The sequence below is a fragment of the Kogia breviceps genome, chromosome 5, assembly GCF_026419965.1.
Source record: "Kogia breviceps isolate mKogBre1 chromosome 5, mKogBre1 haplotype 1, whole genome shotgun sequence".
In the NCBI taxonomy this organism is placed as follows: Eukaryota; Metazoa; Chordata; class Mammalia; order Artiodactyla; family Physeteridae; genus Kogia; species Kogia breviceps.
In genome coordinates, this window is record NC_081314.1 from 102,683,008 (window position 1) to 102,702,493 (window position 19,486).

General features: G+C 36.6%; 1 protein-coding gene across 6 annotated transcripts in view; it reads right to left on the reverse strand.

Moving 5' to 3' along the window:
• TBC1D23 (TBC1 domain family member 23) overlaps window positions 1–19,486 on the reverse strand; it is a 64,154-nt gene that overhangs the window by 15,393 nt on the left and 29,275 nt on the right. For all 6 annotated transcript variants that reach the window (XM_059064672.2, XM_067034804.1, XM_067034802.1 and 3 more), the window contains 8 exons: window positions 15,007–15,130; window positions 11,395–11,519; window positions 11,257–11,303; window positions 10,326–10,429; window positions 8,857–8,979; window positions 7,607–7,699; window positions 4,744–4,914; window positions 1,849–1,891 (listed from right to left, as the gene is read on the reverse strand). In XM_059064672.2, coding sequence (XP_058920655.1) covers window positions 1,849–1,891; window positions 4,744–4,914; window positions 7,607–7,699; window positions 8,857–8,979; window positions 10,326–10,429; window positions 11,257–11,303; window positions 11,395–11,519; window positions 15,007–15,130 — 830 coding nt within the window. The remainder of the gene's footprint in view (window positions 1–1,848; window positions 1,892–4,743; window positions 4,915–7,606; window positions 7,700–8,856; window positions 8,980–10,325; window positions 10,430–11,256; window positions 11,304–11,394; window positions 11,520–15,006; window positions 15,131–19,486) is intronic.

The following is a 19,486-nucleotide window of genomic DNA, read 5'->3' on the forward strand; positions in this document are numbered from 1 at the left end:
TATATAGGCTTGATGTTTTCCTCTTTGGAAGGTAATCCTTCAAGTATTAATAAATAATCTTAGCAATGGTTTTTTGACATAAAAGATTAATAGAAAACCTATGGTGGCTTTTGTTTACCATAAGGAGACATCAGTTAATCCTTCCTATAATAAAGAAGCAGTCTTAGGCATTAACTGCTATGGAAAGAGATTATTCTTGGAAAAGAAATAATTCATAGTTTAGAAAAAAGTTCCTAAAACCTAGGATATCTGTGCTATAAAAGAATACTTTTCAGACTCTCAAAAGTGTCTTGTATCACGACAAGTTTTGTATCATGTTGTCAGAACTTCCAATAAATTACACTGGGCCTTAGGTCAATACTTGCTTAACACTAGCACTTATTTAAATAAGCCCTTTTGTAGATCACTTTGGGTCTGAGCCTCAAGGGTAGTTAGTTATCAGGCCATGATATACAGGAGAAATAATTCTTGCTAATATCATCAAAGATCAAGAAGAAACAGACCCTAACCTATCAAAATGTCTAAGTCATAACATATGAAAATCATATTAAGTCAGAACTTAATCCTTGTAAGACTCTTATGATTCAAACTCAGGATTCTATTGCCTCCAACAAATATTAATTTGATTTTATCATTAATTTTCCTAGTAATTATAGTTCAACATTTTTATATCTCTTTTCCTAATGAAAGGCTCCTTATCTTTTAATTGAAATACATTTGACATATAACAAACACTGTGTAAGTTTAAGGTATACAAAATGTGGATTTGATACATTTACATACTGTAATATGACTTCCACTGTAGCAACAGTTGTACCTCTATCATGTCACACAAATACCATTTCTTTTTTGTGGTGGGAATAATTTAAGATGTAGTCTCTGTAAGTTTGGTGATTATAATACAATATTGTTGTCTATATTCACTATACTGTGCATTAGTATACTGTGCCTTAGTACTCCAGGACTTATTTATCTACTAGTTGTAAGTTTGTACCCTTAAATAACATAATTTGTAAAAAAAAAAAAAAAAAAAAGCGCTTCCTTGGTGGCACAGTGGTTGAGAGTCCGCCTGCTGATGCAGGGGACACGGGGTCGTGCCCCGGTCTGGGAAGATCCCATGTGCCGCGGAGCGGCTGGGCCCATGGGCCATGGCCGCGGCGCCTGCGCGTCTGGAGCCTGTGCTCCGCAATGGGAGAGGCCACAACAGTAAGAGGCCCGGGTACCGCAAAAAAAAAGAAAAGAAATAAAAGATAGTCTTTTTTTAACCTTATTACCCTGACCTACTCCTTCATATATTCTCAAATATTTGCTGGTAGGGATTCTGTCATTTTACTAACCTGAATTACCAGATATTAACTGCAGACTTGAAAATATCAACTTATTTGTTTTATTCTATTCAGTCAACACTTTTTCAGCAGCTAATACTCTCATGTAGTTCAAAAATAAAATGAAAACAGAACAAACAAAAAAGCAAATAGCACAAAGAGTACACAGTGAAAATTATTCCTCCTACTCTTGTTTCCCAGTCCTATCTATCCTTCCTTCTCCATAGAAACAAATTATGTGGGGCAGCTTTTCACCCATCTTTACAAAAACATTTTCTACAAATATAAGCTAATTAATACATATCCACTTTAATGGTCTTCCACTATATATTCACTCATTGCAATTGTCTATTGTGTTTGTCTTTATCTATATGTCCTGCTGACCCTGCCTTTTCTGATTATAGTGAATGACTGAAGAGAAAGTGTACCCATTAACTAATTTGCTCATTCTAAATCAGCTCCAGTGATAGTACAATTTCCTCTGAAAAGTAGGGACAAAGGGATTAATAAATTAAAGCCTTACCCATAAATCCTCCACTGGCAATGCTCACATATTCTTTGTTTTTCTGAAATGGAAAATAAAATTTAAAATTATTCCCAAATGCAATTTAATTAAAACTTCTGGGGGCTTCCCTGGTGGCTCAGTGGTTAAGAAGCCACCTGCCAATGCAGGGGGCATGGGTTCCAGCCCTGGTCCAGGAAGATCTCACATGCCACAGAGCAACAAAGTTCGTGTGCCACAACTACTGAGTCTGCGCTCTAGAGCCCGTGCTCTGCAACAAGAGAAGCCACGGCAATGAGAAGCCCGCGAACCACAACAGAGTAGCCCCCGCTCTCCGCAACTAGAGAAAACCTGTGTGCAGCAACGAAGACCCAATGCAGTCAAAATTAAATAAATAAATAAATTTTTAAAAAATTCTATAAAACTTCTGATAGTTCTATAAGCATTGACAAACGTAATATAAGGTTATATACTAAATTTCTGGATTTCTTCGTTGACATTTTGGACTTTGGCACAGAGGAGTACACACACTTATCTTGTGTACTGTAAGGTCTGGTGCTTGAGTGGGAAGAAGGCAACAGCTTCATGGTTACTAACGAGACTGTGATTTTACTTGTATTATAGTCCCAATAGTGCGATACAGAGTCAAACCAAAATCAGTTACACTGTATTTTTGGATGTTACTAGAATGGTTTTTAAAAGCTTGCAAAAATATTTTGGATCTTTTATAAAAAGGAAATACAAAAGCAAATACTACAGCTAATTATGAAGAAATGACAGAATGTTAACATTTTACAAACTACTAAAAATTAATGAATCTAAGCAATGATAAACAAACAAAGACACAAAAAATAAAGATATCTGGGAGTATTTACCTCCTGAGGAAGTACACACTACCCAAGACTTCCTATCCCTCCCACCCCCAAAAGTAATCTAACAAGTCCCTAGGTCTAATTACCAGTTTACAGGAAATACCAGGGATAGAACCTGATAAACAACACTGTGTGAATGCAATCAGCAAAATCCAGATTGTGGGAAAATATAAGACAAAGTAACCAGTTTTTCCAAACAAATATATACAAGGAAAAAAATTAGGAAAGGGAACCTATAAATTAAAAGAGACTTAAAAGATACCAACCAGAGTGCAATATCTTGTTTTAGATCCTAAGAAAACCAAGGAAACTTGAACACTCATTACTTTTTTTAAATAATAAAGTGTGATAGTGATAATGTGGTTATGTCTTTACAAAGAATTTATAGAGTTCAATTCTCCCTACTTATGGATTTGTTTGAAATTTTCCATGAAAAAAACTGGGGGGGGGGAATTTCTAAAACCACATTAAGAACTCGAATTATTAAAAGAAGTCCACAATATTCCAAATTCTTGCCATCTGACACCCTTCATAATATACAGCCTATACCTGGCCATTTTTAGAATAAGTCAATTAAATTTATAAGTAAAATGAGTTTGAGAACCTATTTTTGTTATTCTGTATAAACTTCTAAAATCTTTCCCCCAGTAAAGCATAACTTTATCTTATAATCCCTCTCCCAAATACCTTACTCCTTCTCTGATTTTGTCTTTCAAGGATTGTCCTTTAGACCAGCAGTCCCCAGTCTTTCTTGGGACCAGTTTTGTGGAAGACAATTTTTCCACGGATGGGGGGTGGGGTGGGGGATGATTTCAGAATGACTCAAGCACATTACATTCATTGTGCACTTTATTTCTATTATTATTACATTGTACTATATAATGAAATAATGATACAACTCACCATAATGCAGAATCAGTGGGAGCCCTGAGCTTGTTTTCCTGCAATTAGATGGACCCATCTGGGGATGGTGGGACTGCCTCAGGTCCACCTCAGATCACCAGGCATTAGATTCTCATAAGGAGCACACAACCTAGATCCCTCACATGCGCAGTTCACAGTTGGGTTTGTGCTCCTATGAAAATCTAATGCTGCTGCTGATCTGACAAGAGGCAAAGCTCAGGTGGTAATGGGAGTGATGGGGAGCGGCTGTAAATACAGATGAAGCTTCACTGGCTCGCCCGCTGCTCACCTCCTGCTCTGCGGCGCAGTTCCTAACAGGCCACCGACTGGCACCCGTCCATTGCCCGAGAGTTGGGGACCCCTGCTTTAGACTAATTTTCTCAAACCAGATTCCCAGTAAAGTGGATGTAAATTGAGTGGCTTGTGTAAAAACATGCCTATTGTCTTCCTGATTCCATAGTTCAGGGCCACACAAAATGAGGACTTTAATGTATAAACTACCAAAGAATACCTAATAAACAACCATTTTTATAAAGAAAGAGCCATCACTGAGTGAGGCTTTGTAGAAAAGGTAGAGGGGACAGGTTGCATAAAATTCCTGATACAAATTAGTTGTGCTGAAGACAACATTTAAACACAAAAAGGAAAGGTGGCTAAGTGTCATGAATACATGTACATGTACATTTATTCAATTTCAAAGTGAAGATATTAAAATGAATTATATAGCAATTGTAAAAAGTTCTGAGGCAAGAAGAGGCATAGAGAACAATGCAAAAGAATAATCCAGAAATAGACCCTGATTCATTGAGAAATTCAGTATATTAAAGAGGTAGTATTTCAAATTGACAGCACAACTGATTAACTATTTGGGGAAAAATTTTTTTTTTTATTCCTACCTCACTTCTTACACAAAAATAATTCCAGATGGGCCAAGATATAAATATAAAAATATAACACATAAGCACGCAAGAAAAATCTGGGGGAGAGAAAATCTTTGTTGGCAAGACACAAAACCAATAAAGTGTTAAAAAAAAAATACAGATAAATTTGACAAGGTACACAACAGCACAAAATTACCTAGGAGGATTTCTTTAAGGTGATAGCAGTAACCAAGGAAAACTGAAATAATCTGTCAGCATACCTGTAAAAAGTGTGCCAGGACCATGTTCATATACATGTCTTCTTCCTCTCTGCCACTGCCCATGAAACAGAGGTGCTCCCCACCAGCAATGGAGCCAGACTCAATGGACTGCTTCTGTGCTTCCAGCAGGGATTTTACTGACTGTGCAAACTCAGACGGATTCTGGAGCATCTAGACAATTAAAAATTTTTTTAACGTGGCAAGCCTGTGTTTCTTATACATTTGCAAAACAAAATATTTTCCCAGGGCAGGAAAAAAAACAATATTTAAATTGCCACCATGGGGCTTCCCTGGTGGCGCGGTGGTTGAGAATCCGCCTGCTGATGCAGGGTACACGGGTTCATGCCCCAGTCCGGGAAGATCCCACATGCCGCGGAGCAGCTGGGCCCGTGAGCCGTGACCACTGAGCCTGTGCGTCCAGAGCCTGTGCTCTGCAACAGGAGAGGCCACAAGAGTGAGAGGCCTGTGTACCACAAAAAAAAAAAAAAAAAAAAAAAAAATTGCCACCATGAAAATAAAGCCTTTTTTTGTTTGTTTTGGTCACGCCAAGCAGTTTGTGGGATCTTAGTTCCCCCGCCAGGGATCAAACCCAGGCCCTCAGCAATGGAAGTGCAGAGTCTTAACCACTGAACTACTAGGGAATTTCCCAAACAAAGGCTCTTATAAATCAAATCCCTGGGATAAAAGAAATGTCTATAAATGTACCTATAATACATCAGAAAACAAAAGTTGAAAATTCACAGAAAGATTAAATTATGCAAAGAAAATACTTTACTAGACAAAAAAAAATTGTTTTTGCTGTTTGTTTTCTAAGCTTCAGTGTCTTTAGGTATCATGACAAGAAAAGTTTAACACTGAGTGGAAGGGTCCATGACAAAAACAATACACTGAAACAAACTATATTTTTTAGTTTCCACTTACATGGCAAACCATGAATTTCTTAGAGGACAGTCAGAAACAGTAAAAGCCATTTATTCATCAGCACTACTCTAGATACTACACATACGAGGATGAAAAAATTAACTTCCTACCCCCAAGAAAACAAGTATGCCAATAAATAGAAAAATTTGTTCAAAAAACTGTTCATAAGGGCTTCCCTGGTGGCGCGATGGTTGAGAGTCCGCCTGCTGATGCAGGGGACACAGGTTCTTGCCCCGGTCTGGGAAGATCCCACATGCCGCGGAGCGGCTGGGCCCGTGAGCCATGGCCGCTGAGCCTGTGCATCCGGAGCCTGTGCTCAGCAATGTGAGAGGCCACAGCAGTGAGAGGCCCCTGTACCGCAAAAAAAAAAAAAAAAAAAAAAAAAAATCTGTTCATAAAAAGCACAGTGAAAATCCAATAGAAAAATGGACAAACCATAGAAAAGCAATTTGCATTGATTTAAAAAAATACAAATTAACAGCACACTTGAAAAAAGATGCACAACATCACTAGTAATGACCACAAGAATGACCATCATTCTTGTAAAATAAAAAATTGGAAATGTCCAATAATGCTGATGGTATGAAACAATCATTCTCACTTAGAGTTGTAAAGTATCAGTTGATTCAGCCTTTCTAAAGGGCAATACGGCAGATTCTAGTAATACTGTATATGCCCACAACTCTCAACCCAACAATTTTACTTTTAGGGGTCTATTTTACAGAAATATTTGCACAAGTCCACAAAATATATATAAGGATGTTAACTATAGCATTGTTTTATTAAAAGAAAACTGAAAACATTCTAAATGTACATCAATCAGGCACTAAATTATGGTATATCTGTACCACGGACCACTATACAGCCATTAAAAACAAGGTACTAAAATCAAAAGATCTCCAAAAAATTGTTAAGTGAAAACGCAAGTGAACTGTTAAGTGAAAAATCAAGTGGAAAAAAAAAAAGTGAATAAGAAACATGTAAATACATATTAAAGGTCTGGATGATTAAACAAACAGAGTTATTGTCAACTCTGGAGACATTGCGTTTTTTAAGAATAATCAAGTTATTAATGATGAATAAATTTTAAAAATAAGCATAAAAGAAGGACCATTTAGGTCTTCCTAGATGAATCAAGGAAGAGAAAGGCACAGAGTTCACTTTTAGGATGCAAACAAGCTAGGAATGCCTTCTTCACCCATAGCACCCCAAACTCTCTGGGTTGGTTTACCTCCATGTTCCATGAGTTTCCTCCTGACACCACCTAGACCTTTCAACATGCCCTTTCAGCTTCAGCGTCAACTTTTTCAGACAAGTTGGGAAGAAGGGCAAATAAAATGGTCAGCAAAAGAAGTTATTCCTCTGTCTTCTCCATCCCTGAGGCTCTAATAACCCCAGAAGAGCTTAAATGATGTCAGTCCCAGTCCTACCAAACCTCTAACAATATTTAATTAGTCCTTCAATTCAAGTGACCCTAGGACAGCAATTTGAACAACTGAGCCCTTATACACCAGACACCACCCTTATTAAATATTACTTTATTATATGCATAAGTACTCATGATGGAAAAAAAGTCTTATAGACTAATTACCCAATCATAAGAAGAGCTAATATTCACAAAGTACTTACTAAGTGCAAGACACTATGCTGAGTGCTACATCAGGTAGCTCACAGTAAGAAGTTTAGAATTTCCTGACATACAATGGTAAGCAACAGCAAGCCACAGTTAACAGTGCTTCCATCTACCCTTTATGATGCCAAAAGGATGTCCTAGGTGAAAAGGAAACCTGAGGCAACACTTTTATAAGGGCAGAAACTCCCTCCTTAAGCAGAAAGAAAAACATCCCCAATCTGGTACATGTATATTTATTTATGGGCTAAAGAAAAGAAATCCATTTCTTCTCTTACTTTTTAAAAATTTTTAAATAGGATTTATACTAACCAGATCTGAATCTAAGTGGAAAGCAGTTGATAAATGCCCAGCATTATACTGTTCTGCAGGACGGCAATCCACCACAAAGAACCGGACTCCTTCCTAAAAGGGAAACATTTGACAACATAAAATTTGCCATGAGGGTCACGTTTTACACAATATAATATTAACAATTAACCAAAGAAGGGGAAACAGATAGATTAAAAATGGATCTCACATAGGAGGACCCATACAGACTCAAGAAAATAACCTCAAGATCTTAAATAGTTTTATTCATTTTAAATAGTTAAAATACTCTGTATATACTGTTCTTGACTAGAAAGTCTTAAAATACGTAGCAGAAGAATGTTAGTTTGAGCTATAAAACTAATTATACTGGAATTTAATAATTTAATGTATATCATGTTAAACACTTTAAAAAACACTATGTAGTTATAAACACAGATGTAGATACAATTCCTGTTTCTGAAAATAAACACAGATGTAGATACAATTCCTGTTTCTGAAAATAAGCCCATACACTTATCAACAATGCAATTCACATAAGGATTAAATAAATGTCTTTTGGGGGTGAGAGGAGGTTCTCCAGTGCCAATCTGAACTGAAGAAGTTCACATGGGTCTCTTTAAACTAGATTACATGTTTTGATTTGTTTTTAAGTAATAGCTCTAATAAGAAAAATATGTGAAATGCTTGTTTTAAAAAGATCTACTGTAAAAGGCCTGTCTTTCCATGTCAACTCCTCTTCTCTCCATCTTCAAATTACATCCCACCTTCCAAACACACACACACGGTTAACTGTTGCACTATTAGCAAAAAGATTTTCATGAAGACAGTGACAGAATATCATGGTATATCCTCAATTCTCCTTTGTAACATGCCTTTTGGCATTAAACCATGTAATTCAATTAGCTGTATAAGCATCCAGAATTTAACTGTTAAATGTTAAATCCACCCTTTTAAGTACTTTATATAACATTCAGTTGCTTTGCTAAAATATGAAAAAAGATTTGGCAATTTACAAAAATTGGTGTCAAAATTAATTAGTTGTTGGCAAGTAAAATAACACGCAAGCTGGCAGTTTAAAAATGAGCATATGGACAGAAGATTTAACACATTAATCATTCAAAAAAAGCAAAACAACTACATTGTTATAGTAAATTAATTTTGTGAGAATCAACAAACAGGGAGGAAATGTTGATTCCTTGCATTGAAAGAGAATAGTCTTCTGATAAGCAGTGGGGTTTTTTTTTACTTACCCCTTGAAGCTGATTTGCTTGAAGGATCTCTGACACGGAGATGGCCAGACAAAGTGCCTGACTCAAATCTGCATCGTCATCCTTAATTCCCAACAAAGTACTACCAAAGAGATGGTGATTATCCTGTGTGAAGAGGAATTTTTGAAACATTATGCAGAAAAAATAAAATCAAACTTTCTTCCTAAAACTATTCTCAACAGACCAAGACAAAAGGTAAAATAATTACATAACATCTTTGAGTCATGTGATTTAACATATCCTCTCATATCTTACAGGCTAAAAGCTATGAAAAGTCTACATACAAAGTCCCCATTAGATTTCACGTAAAATGAAAGACTAAGAAAAAATAACACATTCTACACAGCTATTTTCTATACTATCACCTATATTTAAATAGTAAATTTTTAAATGGTTACTCATAACTTTTTATATTTTTTTATATTTTAATAAAATAAAAACAAAAACATGGCATAAATTGTGTAATATGCTGCTAAAACCTGCTCTAATTAGCAACTGCTAGTGCAGATTATTTATGTCTGAAGAATAAAAGCTATTCTCTTGAAAGACTGGAAAGAAAAGGATAAGACTTTTTCATCCAGTATCATAACCACTACCCCACCATCTAACTTAGTAACACTGTTGGGAAATGAGGTGATCTACATAAGGCAATTATTAAAATAGCTGAAACTAGTCCCTAGAAATAAATCTCTTTTGTAATTAATTCATTTTGAGGGAAATGTTTTTACAAGGTTTCCCTTATCTGCCTCCTGAACACACTATATTGAACATAATTTAATCTCATCTTAATGTTTCAGTGACATGATAACTTCCAACTAGCAATTATGATGGTAGAATGCCTTAAAAAAAAAAGACAATAATGCTCTCATGAGCACCTGAGGTCACAAATTGTTTATAAATTGTACTCCTGTGCCTCCCCGTTACTAGCTTCTAAGAGTTTTACTTTCTAGGAGCTCACAGCACTTGGGCTTCTAAACTGGTGTCCTTTCTCTTGAAAGCACTCGTCTGATCTGAGAAAGGTTCTAGGTCTCTATGGAGCGAAGTGACCCTTTTTTGTTTAAAAGACAGCTCAGCAACATTAAAGTTGTGCAAAGCTAAACTCCAGATAAAGAAGGCATAATTATATATCCTCCATCAGATTTTTGTAATATTTACATTTTTTAAAGTCAAGGAAGCATTAATTTAAGAAATACCTTATAGTCAATAGTCTCATGATCAGAAATAATAATCAGAGTAGAGGTGAAATGGTTCCTAGCATATTTGTATAGTATCTTTTTTAATGTCTTTTCTTCCATTAGGGAGAGTATTTACAGTGAAAAAAATCACACAAAACTGTAACACATAAAAAGAAAAGGACAACCTAGAGTATTTTAACTGAAGTGGATACAACATAAACATAAAACAATGCACAAAATGTGAAATACTGAAGTAGGTGATTTCTTCTCTGATACCTTCCTAAATGAAGCTGGTGTTTTACTGCAATAATACTGAGCCAGAGAGAAAAGGTCTTCTATATCTTCTAGATTCAAACTGGATGGAGTATTTTCCAAGAACTCTGAAATACGATTACAAATATAATATTAAAAAGGTTTTTTGTTTGTGAAAAATACAGTAATGAACATTATTTACATATCAAAGTTGGTTTATCTTCAACATTTGAACTACATAAATGGAATCTCAACAGTGATGCATTGAAAACTGCTTGAGAAGTAGATTTTCCCCAAAGGAACTGAAACTGTTAATACAGTTCTGCTCTTAGTGAATGACGGTGTCTGGCAATCAAATCAAATTCATTAGCCTCGACTCGAATTGTGTGATTTATTCAATGAACACATAATAAATGTCAGGGCCCCTGGAAATAAAAAATGACCAAGAAATGGTTCCTGACTTAAGGAACTTTGTCTGGTTTAAGAAATGTGACGATAAATCATTATAACATAGTGAGGTAAACACTGTAACACAGACAGTATAAAGTGCCAGGCACTATAGAGAGGAAGTAACTAAATCTGTGTGGGAGCTAGAGTGGGGGAGAAGCAAACCTAAGAACCAAGACTTCAACAATGGATATACTTGTAAGAGCTGAGTATTCAAAGGCAAATTAAGGAAGAAGGAAGGGGAGAGTGAGAGGAGGGCAGTTTACCTGAACAATGAAACCAAAGAAAGAGTATATGAAAAGAACTGAAAGAATGAAAAATACATAGAAGGAATGAAAAAGGGTGGCAAATCAGGGGCAACAGTCTTTAAGGTCTGTACCTGGAGAGTATGTAAGAGTTGAATGGAACCTCAGAGCTCTTCTAGAGTAATCTTCTAAATTTATAGATGAGGAAACCGAGTTTCAAAAAATTGACTTGAAATGTTTTCTCCACATTAAATAATACTTACGGATAACTTCTTCTTTGCTGTCAGACTCCTGCGCTAAAATGACTTCTCTGTAAAAAGAGAATCAAATGAATTTGAGTTAAATATTAACAGAGCACCCCGAGAACAGAGAGGAAAAAATCTAGCCAACTTGATACTTACTTTGCATTAACAAGGATTATTAACATTAAGAAATAAATAAAAAATGGATCTGCTTGTTGTAGATATCCATCCCATATTGCCTGAGTGACTTCAATGGAACAGAAACAGGAAAAAAGACTTCCAAGCTGTAATCAGGAAATGAAATGAGAGATATAAACCACTGGCAACGACTTGTTCTTTTAAAAGTATTCAGGCAAATGCGTAACATTATTATCAAACTGTCTGTACCTGATATTTAACTTGTACCTTAACTTTACTGTATGTAATCCAAAGGCAGAACATGTGGATTCAAGGCACAATGAAGCCACCTACTAGCTGTATGACTTAGGGTATGTCACTTAACCTCTAGAGCTTCCATTTCTACTTCTGTTTTTTTTTAAAAAAAGGAATACTACTACCCATCCTCTACCACTGTTGTGGTAAAGAGAAAGACAACTAACCTAAGATATATACAGTTAACTAGTACATATCTGCCACAGCATAATAACTAGCATAATTACCCACGAGCTCTGTCAGGTAACTATTATAGTACTTAACTTGCAAGGTAATTGTGAGGATCAAGCATGATAATTTGAGTTAAGAGCACCAAATGAAATTGTAAGGACAATTTAAAGGCAAATTGTTCCCCAATCTTACTTGTACATCATTTGAAACAGATGAGACAACATTCATGTCCCTCAAAACGTTTCAGGAGCTCTAGGGTTTTCTACTTCAAATAAAAGAATTGTTAAGGTGTGAGTTCCTCTAGAGCCCAACTGTGTTTTAAACTGCATAAATTCAGTGATATTTTTAGATTATTCCATTTTTATCAGATACAGAAACAATTCCATCTAGAAGTTAAATTTCAAACATTCTTAATGGCTAAAGGGAGCTAATGAGAACACGTACATTTAGTGAATATTTTGTGCCAGGTACTAAATTACTGTCACATATCTTTTATTCTCACAACAGTCCTTCAAAATAGGCATTTTCCTCCCCATATTATAGGTAAGAAAACAGACATCTATTAAATAACCTTCCTAACATCACAGAGCTAGTAAATGGTGATGTTTGGGCTAGAAAAAGCCTGACACTCCACAGCTGATGTAACTGCTATTACAGTTGACCACAAAGCTTTTAAAGTACATATTGCTTCTAACGTTTTCTGTAACTGTTTAAAAATTACTATTACAAATACAGAAGATGCAAATACAAACAGAATAGCAAGATATGGTCACCATTAAATTCAGTTAGCTAAACTAAAGCTACCACTGCATCATTCACAGTTATGAGTTCTCAAAGTTTAGGAATTCGTTTTGTTTCATCTCATGATTGAAAAAAAAAAAAAAAAAAAGACTCCATTCCATTGACATGATACTATTAGCAAGAATGAACTACTTGGGGCATTGTCAAAGTGAAACTGGTAGTTTCAGTACTCAGTTAAAATCTGCTAGCAGCACTGATTACTACTTCAGAGCTCTGGTCACAGAAATGGCATTTCCCAGGCATGATGTGACAAGAGAGATCTCTATTAACGTATCAGAATGCTTAAAAGAAAGTTTCTTACTTCAACACAAATAAGTAGATTTAATAGCAACATATGAATCTCAGAGAAACTACCATTTTATTATTTTTACTCAAAGTGAGGGGACTGCAGCCGAGAGGGAATGAAAGAATAGGCTGCTGCAGTATGAGATTTAGTATGCCAGAGCTGAAACCAGTTGTGATTCTCTAGTCACCATTTCCTGATTACTCATCTCATCACCTTCTGAGATAGGTACTATTATTAGTTCCATTTTACAGATGAAGAGACAGAAGCTCAGAGGCTAAGTGTATTAAATCACATGGTTAATAAGTGGCAGAAATGGAATCCTTCCTGAAGAAAAGCTAGGTAAGACATGATCAAGGAATACATTAAAATTTTTGAATATACATATATTCTTCTAGAACCCAATCACTGTTTTAGAAAGATGTTCAAGTTACCTTAGAAGAGCAGTTCTCAAAGTATGGTCTGAGGAGCCTTGGAAGTCCCCAAGAGTATTTACAGGGTATTTGTGATGTCAAAGCTATTTTCATAATAATACTTAGATTTTGCCTTTTTCATATTCATACTCTCACAAATGAACAACAGAATTTTTCAAAGGCTCCAAGAAATATGGTATCATCTCAGATTCAACAGAGAAGTAGATATGAGAATGTACCTGCCTGTGCTCTAACCAAATATTGAGATTTGCAAAAATATTTTAAAATGTCACTATTCTAATTTTCTTTTTGGAAAATAGTTAATTTTCATTTAAAAATAAGCTATTTATGTTAACATGTATTAGATTTATCACTACTTCTAAATGAATTAATAAATGGTTAAAATTTCTTAATTTCTAACCAACATAATCCACATAAACTGTGGCTACTCAATAAATGTTGAGTGTAAGAGGTCCTGAGACCAAAAGGTTTGAGAACCACTGACCTAGAATAATAAAACTTCCCATTTAAAAATACAAATATAGGGCTTCCCTGGTGGTGCAGTGGTTAAGAATCCACCTGCCAATGCAGGGGACATGGGTTTGAGCCATGGTCCGGGAAGATCCCACATGCTGCGGAGCAACTAAGCCCGTGCGCCACAACTACTGAGCCCACACACTGCAGCTACTGAAGCCTGCGCGCCTAGAGCCAGTGCTCTACAGTAAGAGAAGCCACCGCAATGAGAAGCCCGTGCACCTCAATGAAGAGTAGCCCCCACTCACAACGAGAGAAAGCCCACGCGCAGCAATGAAGACCTAATGCAGCCAAAAATAAATAAAATTTTAAAAAATAAAAATATAGAATGACAGAGTACTGAGATGTACTTTTTAAAAATTTTTTAAAATTTATTATTATTATTTTTTTTTTGGCTGTGTTGGGTCTTCACTGCTGCACACGGACTTTTCCTACTTGCAGCGAGTGGGGGCTACTCTTTGTTGCGGTGTGCAGCCTTCTCATTGTGGTGGTTTCTTTTGTCGCAGAGCACGGGCTCTAGGGCACGCGGGCTTCAGCAGTTGTGGTGCGTGGGATCAGTAGTTGTGCCTTGCGGGCTGTAGGGCGCAAGCTCAGTAGTTGTGGCGCACAGGCTTAGTTGCTCCGCAGCATGTGGGATCTTCCCAGCCCAGGGCTCGAACCCGTGTCCCCTGCATTGGCAGGTGGATTCTTAACCACTGCGCCACAAGAAAAGTCCCTGAGATGTACTTTATAATCTTTTATATTAATCATTTGATAATCTTGTTATTTTCCTTGTCATTGGATATCAATTCTTATACATACTATCAACAATTTAATCAGTTTTAAAGTGAACTGATACATAACATATATTTATATATATTACATATATATTATACATAAGTAAATATATCACATATATTTATATATATTTGTAAAACAACAAAAGGCTAAACTTCATATTAAATAATTTAAACTAATGTAAGTGAAGAGCAAAAAAAAATCATTTTTGAAGTGCCAATAATTTTACTCCTTTGGTTTAAATAGTAATAGTCTATAATTTAGTGCTTTTCTTTCTCTTCCTTGGGGGAAAAAAAAAACCTAACTATAGTTTTATAGAAAGCTATTTTTCATTAAGTGTTCCTACTTTCACTTTATTACCCAGTTGAGTGCATAGGAGTCTGGAGTAATTTTCTTTGTATCAAGAAAAGAACAAAGCTCTGGCTCATGGTACTGGATGAGTAATCGGAAAAGATGAAATGGTCTCCCCTTCAGGGAACAATCCCTAAAAAACAAAAGAAGCAAAGTTTCTTGCATTAATAGGTCAGAAATGATCATGTCAGTAACCGATCCTCCTGCCATACCCACCTCTCCTCCCTACCCCAGAACATCTGAACACCACAGCACTGACAACAGCAAGCCTGCCTGATACAACCGGGCAGACCTCTCTTGCTAACACCTAATATACCTGACCTGAAAGAAAGTCTGTAGAAACAACAGGTCTACAGACAACTCTAGGTAGAGTCTTTCCAGGTGAACCCAGGCAGCACTCAGGAGAAAGGACTATAAGGACCAATGAAAACAGTGGGACCACTTCGGTTACTGTCATAAGTTTTGGATCCCAAAAGGATATCTGGAGAGTCCTGAGGAAGTTCAGCTCCCTTCTTCCCTGCCAAATAAGAAGAAACTCCTAGAAAGGCTTCAGGTTAGCTCCACAGTTAATGTACTCAATTAGGAATCCTTCAGCAAAGTTACAAGTCTGAAATGGCCACAGATGAACATTCCAAAATAGTGGACCCAGAGCCTTAGAAGCTGTTGAAGTGGCCTGGGTATCAGGTGCTCAGAGTGAATCCTGGGAGGTGCCAAATACTGACCTTATTGAATAACTGTACTACTTCTTACCTTGTTCCCCTTTGTCTCATAAATCATTAAAAATTTAAACAGCTCAAAGCACAGGCCATCATAATAAAAGTCAGTATTTATTGAGGAAATACCATGTGCCAGACACTATAATAGACACTTTACAAAGTTACCTCATTTTATCTTTACAGGCAACTCTATGAAAGATACTATTATCATCTTCACTTTACAGATGAGAAAAATGAGGCTTAGCTGTGGTCAAGCAGCCCACCCAAGGTCATGTAGCTAAGAAGTGACGGAGTTAAGACTTGTACACAGAAACTGGGCGTTAAACCATTATGCATACTACCCTTCCACATATGTAATTTAATATTTCAACAAGTGGTATTTTGGTAGATGTACAATCTAAAAAAAGCAAACTATAAAAAAAACTGAAGGACTTCCCTGGCAGTCTAGTGGTTGGAACTCCACGCTTCCACTGCAGGGGGCGGGGGGTTTGATCCCTGGTTGGGGAACTAGGATCCTGCATGCTGCAGAGCATGGCCAAAGAAAAAAAAAAAAAACACTGAAACAAGGTAAAAGCCTTCATGCAAAAAAGTTAATGAAATGAATGTCAGTTTTAACATAAAAGCACTGATAAAGAATGTTTCAAAATGCTATTCCAATGGGAATAATGAAAAATAATTTCTACAAAACTAAGCTCTAAGGTCAATGCCAGTATTTGGTATGACCCTCTATCTACCATTTTCTAATACTGCAGATAACAGGGAAGTTTTGTAGAAAAAGCCCTAAATTGGTAATTCAGATGTCCAAAGACAGAAGTGGATTCATATTGGCAAGATTACCTCCTCCTTAGTCTGAATACTTTCTCCACTCTACATATGCAAGGCAATAGACTGTTAAAACAGAACACATAAACATAGGTTGTAAGCAGAGTAGGGACATACACTGTAAGGACAATTGCCTAGTTTGCCTCAGAAAAAATGGAACATCTCCGAGAGTCAGCCATTGTAACAGCATCTATTCATTTAATAGCTGTGTATTACAAAGTTACTCTCCACTGCAAAGCACTGTGCTTGATAGAATTCTACCCATGTTATATCTGAATCTGTAATAAGAAGATATATTATAGTGGAGTTGTTCTAGCAACATTTTGTGGGGCTGGGCCCTATGCAGGGGTATTAACACTGACCCTGGCTGGAGTACTGTGTTAATGTGGAACTCATGGAAACAGTAACTGGAGGAAACTGACAAGACGGTATGTTACACAGCTCAATGTAAACTCCAATCCCTCTATTAGTAACTACCACCACCGACATTCTGTAGAGAGAAAGCTGGAATATCATGTCCCTTGCTATTACCAGCTCTGTTATACTGAGAGGTGGTAAAATATAAGCAGTTGAGAGACTTAGTATAACAGAATGACTCCCAAATGTGAATTCCAGTCTCAGCTTTGCCATGACCGTAGCCCTGTATTCTGGCATCTCTGGGTCTGTTTTCCTAACATGAAGCACTATCGCTTCCAGGTAACACAGAGGTTCTCCACTCTGGAGTACACTAGAATCACCTGGGAGTTAAAACAAAAACAAAAACAAAAAACCCTACATGGCTCTACATAGTCTATTTATATTTGAAACTTCAAGAACCAGTATGTTTTAAAAGTTCTTTGGCTGAACAGACATTTCTCCAAAGAAGATACACGAATTGTCACTTAGCACATGAAAAAATGTAGAAAATCATTAGCTGTCAGGGAAATGCAAATCAAAACCATAATGAGATACCACTTCACACTCAGTCTGGCTATAATTTTTTAAAAAAATGTTGACAAGGATGCATAGAAACTGGGATCTTCATTCACTGCTGGTGGGAATATAAAATGTTGCAGTTATTGTAGAAAAATCTGCCAATTCCTCAAAAGGTTAAACACAGATTTACCATATGATTCAACATTTCCACTCCTAGGTATATACCCAAAAGAAATGAAATACATGTCCACATAAAAGCTTGTACACAAATGTTCACAAATGCATTATTCATAATAGCTAAAAAGTGAAAACAATCCAAATGTCCAGCAACTGTTGCATGAGTAAATAAAATGCGGTATTTTATTTATATTGCGCATACAATGAGATATTACTTGGCAATAAAAAGAAATAAGTAATGATATATGCCATAATATGGATGAATCCTTAAAACACTATACTAAGTGAAAGAAAGCAGTCACAAAAGACCACATATTATACGATTCCATTTATATAAAATCTCCAGAATAGGCAAATCCATAGAGAAAGGTTAAGTGGCTGCCTAGGGCTGAGAGTGTTGGGGGAAAATGGAGAGTTGACTGCTAATGAGTATTGGGGTTTCTTTTGGGGGTGACGGAAACATTCTAAAAATGATTGTGGCTATGGTTGCACGACTCTGGGAGCATACTAAAAACCACTGAATTGTACATACTAAAAGGATGAATTTTGTAATATGTGAATGATACTTTAAGCTATAAAAGAAAAAGAAAAAAAAGTTCTTCAGCTGATTCTAATAAGCAACGAGGGTGGAGAACCTTATTAGTTAAAGCACAGGTGGTCCAATCAAACTTAGGTTCAAATCCTGACTCAGTCATACAGCAGAAGTGTAATCCTGAATAAGTCATTTAATGTCTTTCTTTGCCTCAGTTTCTGCAGCTGTAAATAAGAGATACATATCTTACAGTGGTCACTGTTTAAATGAGAAAATACACAAAGGACCTACACCTAACATAGTGTGTTATCGCACAGAAAAGCAGAAAAAAATGGTAGTCATTTAACTATCAAGCTCCAGAATAGCTGCACCCAGTAATCAGCCGAGAAGCTCTCTAAACAAACATCAGTGCACCGATGTCCTCTTCAGAGATGTGATTTAACTAGTCAGGAATGTAAACAGGCATCAGAATTTTTAAGAACTCCCCCCAATGATTCCAATGTGCATCAAAGGTTCACTGTGCAGCCAAACCACTGGTCTAGATTATGTCAAAAGTTCCTTTTGGCTCTAAAATCCTGACTACCTGATCCACAGCACTGAGAACTACAAGAATTCTTTCTGGCCTGGTAAGTACCACACCTGCTACTACCCACCCCCTTTCCCCTGCCCCCAACAACGACCTATACATCTGTCTAGACTCAACTTAAGTGTCACGTTCCCAGAAGCGACCTCCCTGACCTCCAGGGCAAGTTAGGTCACCCCCATTATACATTCCCATAGCACTCTATATTTCACCTTCCTGACACTCAGCGCACTTCTAATTACTTGTTCAACGCCTGTATTTCTAGGACTATATTCCAAGCTGTAACCCCAGCACCTCATTTAAAGTAGCAGCACTCCAAAAATTTTACTCTTTACTTAGACACTATAATGTTACTGTTTTATAAGTAAAGAAATCAAAAAACTATGAAGAGTTCTACTGCATATGTAAACCCTAGAAGCATAAATTACTTTTTTTTAAATTGGAATATAATTGTTTTACAATGTTTTGTTAGCTTCTGCTGTATGACAAAGTGAATCAGCTATATGTATACATATATCCCCTCCCTCCTGGACCTCCCTCCCACCCCACCCCCATCCCACCCATCTAGGTCATCACAGAGCACCGAGCTGAGCTCCCTGTGCTATACAGAAGGTTCCCACTAGCTACCTATTTTACACATGGTAGTGTATATATGTCAATCTAAATATCCCAATTCATCCCACTCCCCCTTACCCCACGGTTCTCTACATCTGTATCTCTATTCCTGCCCTGCAAATAGGTTCA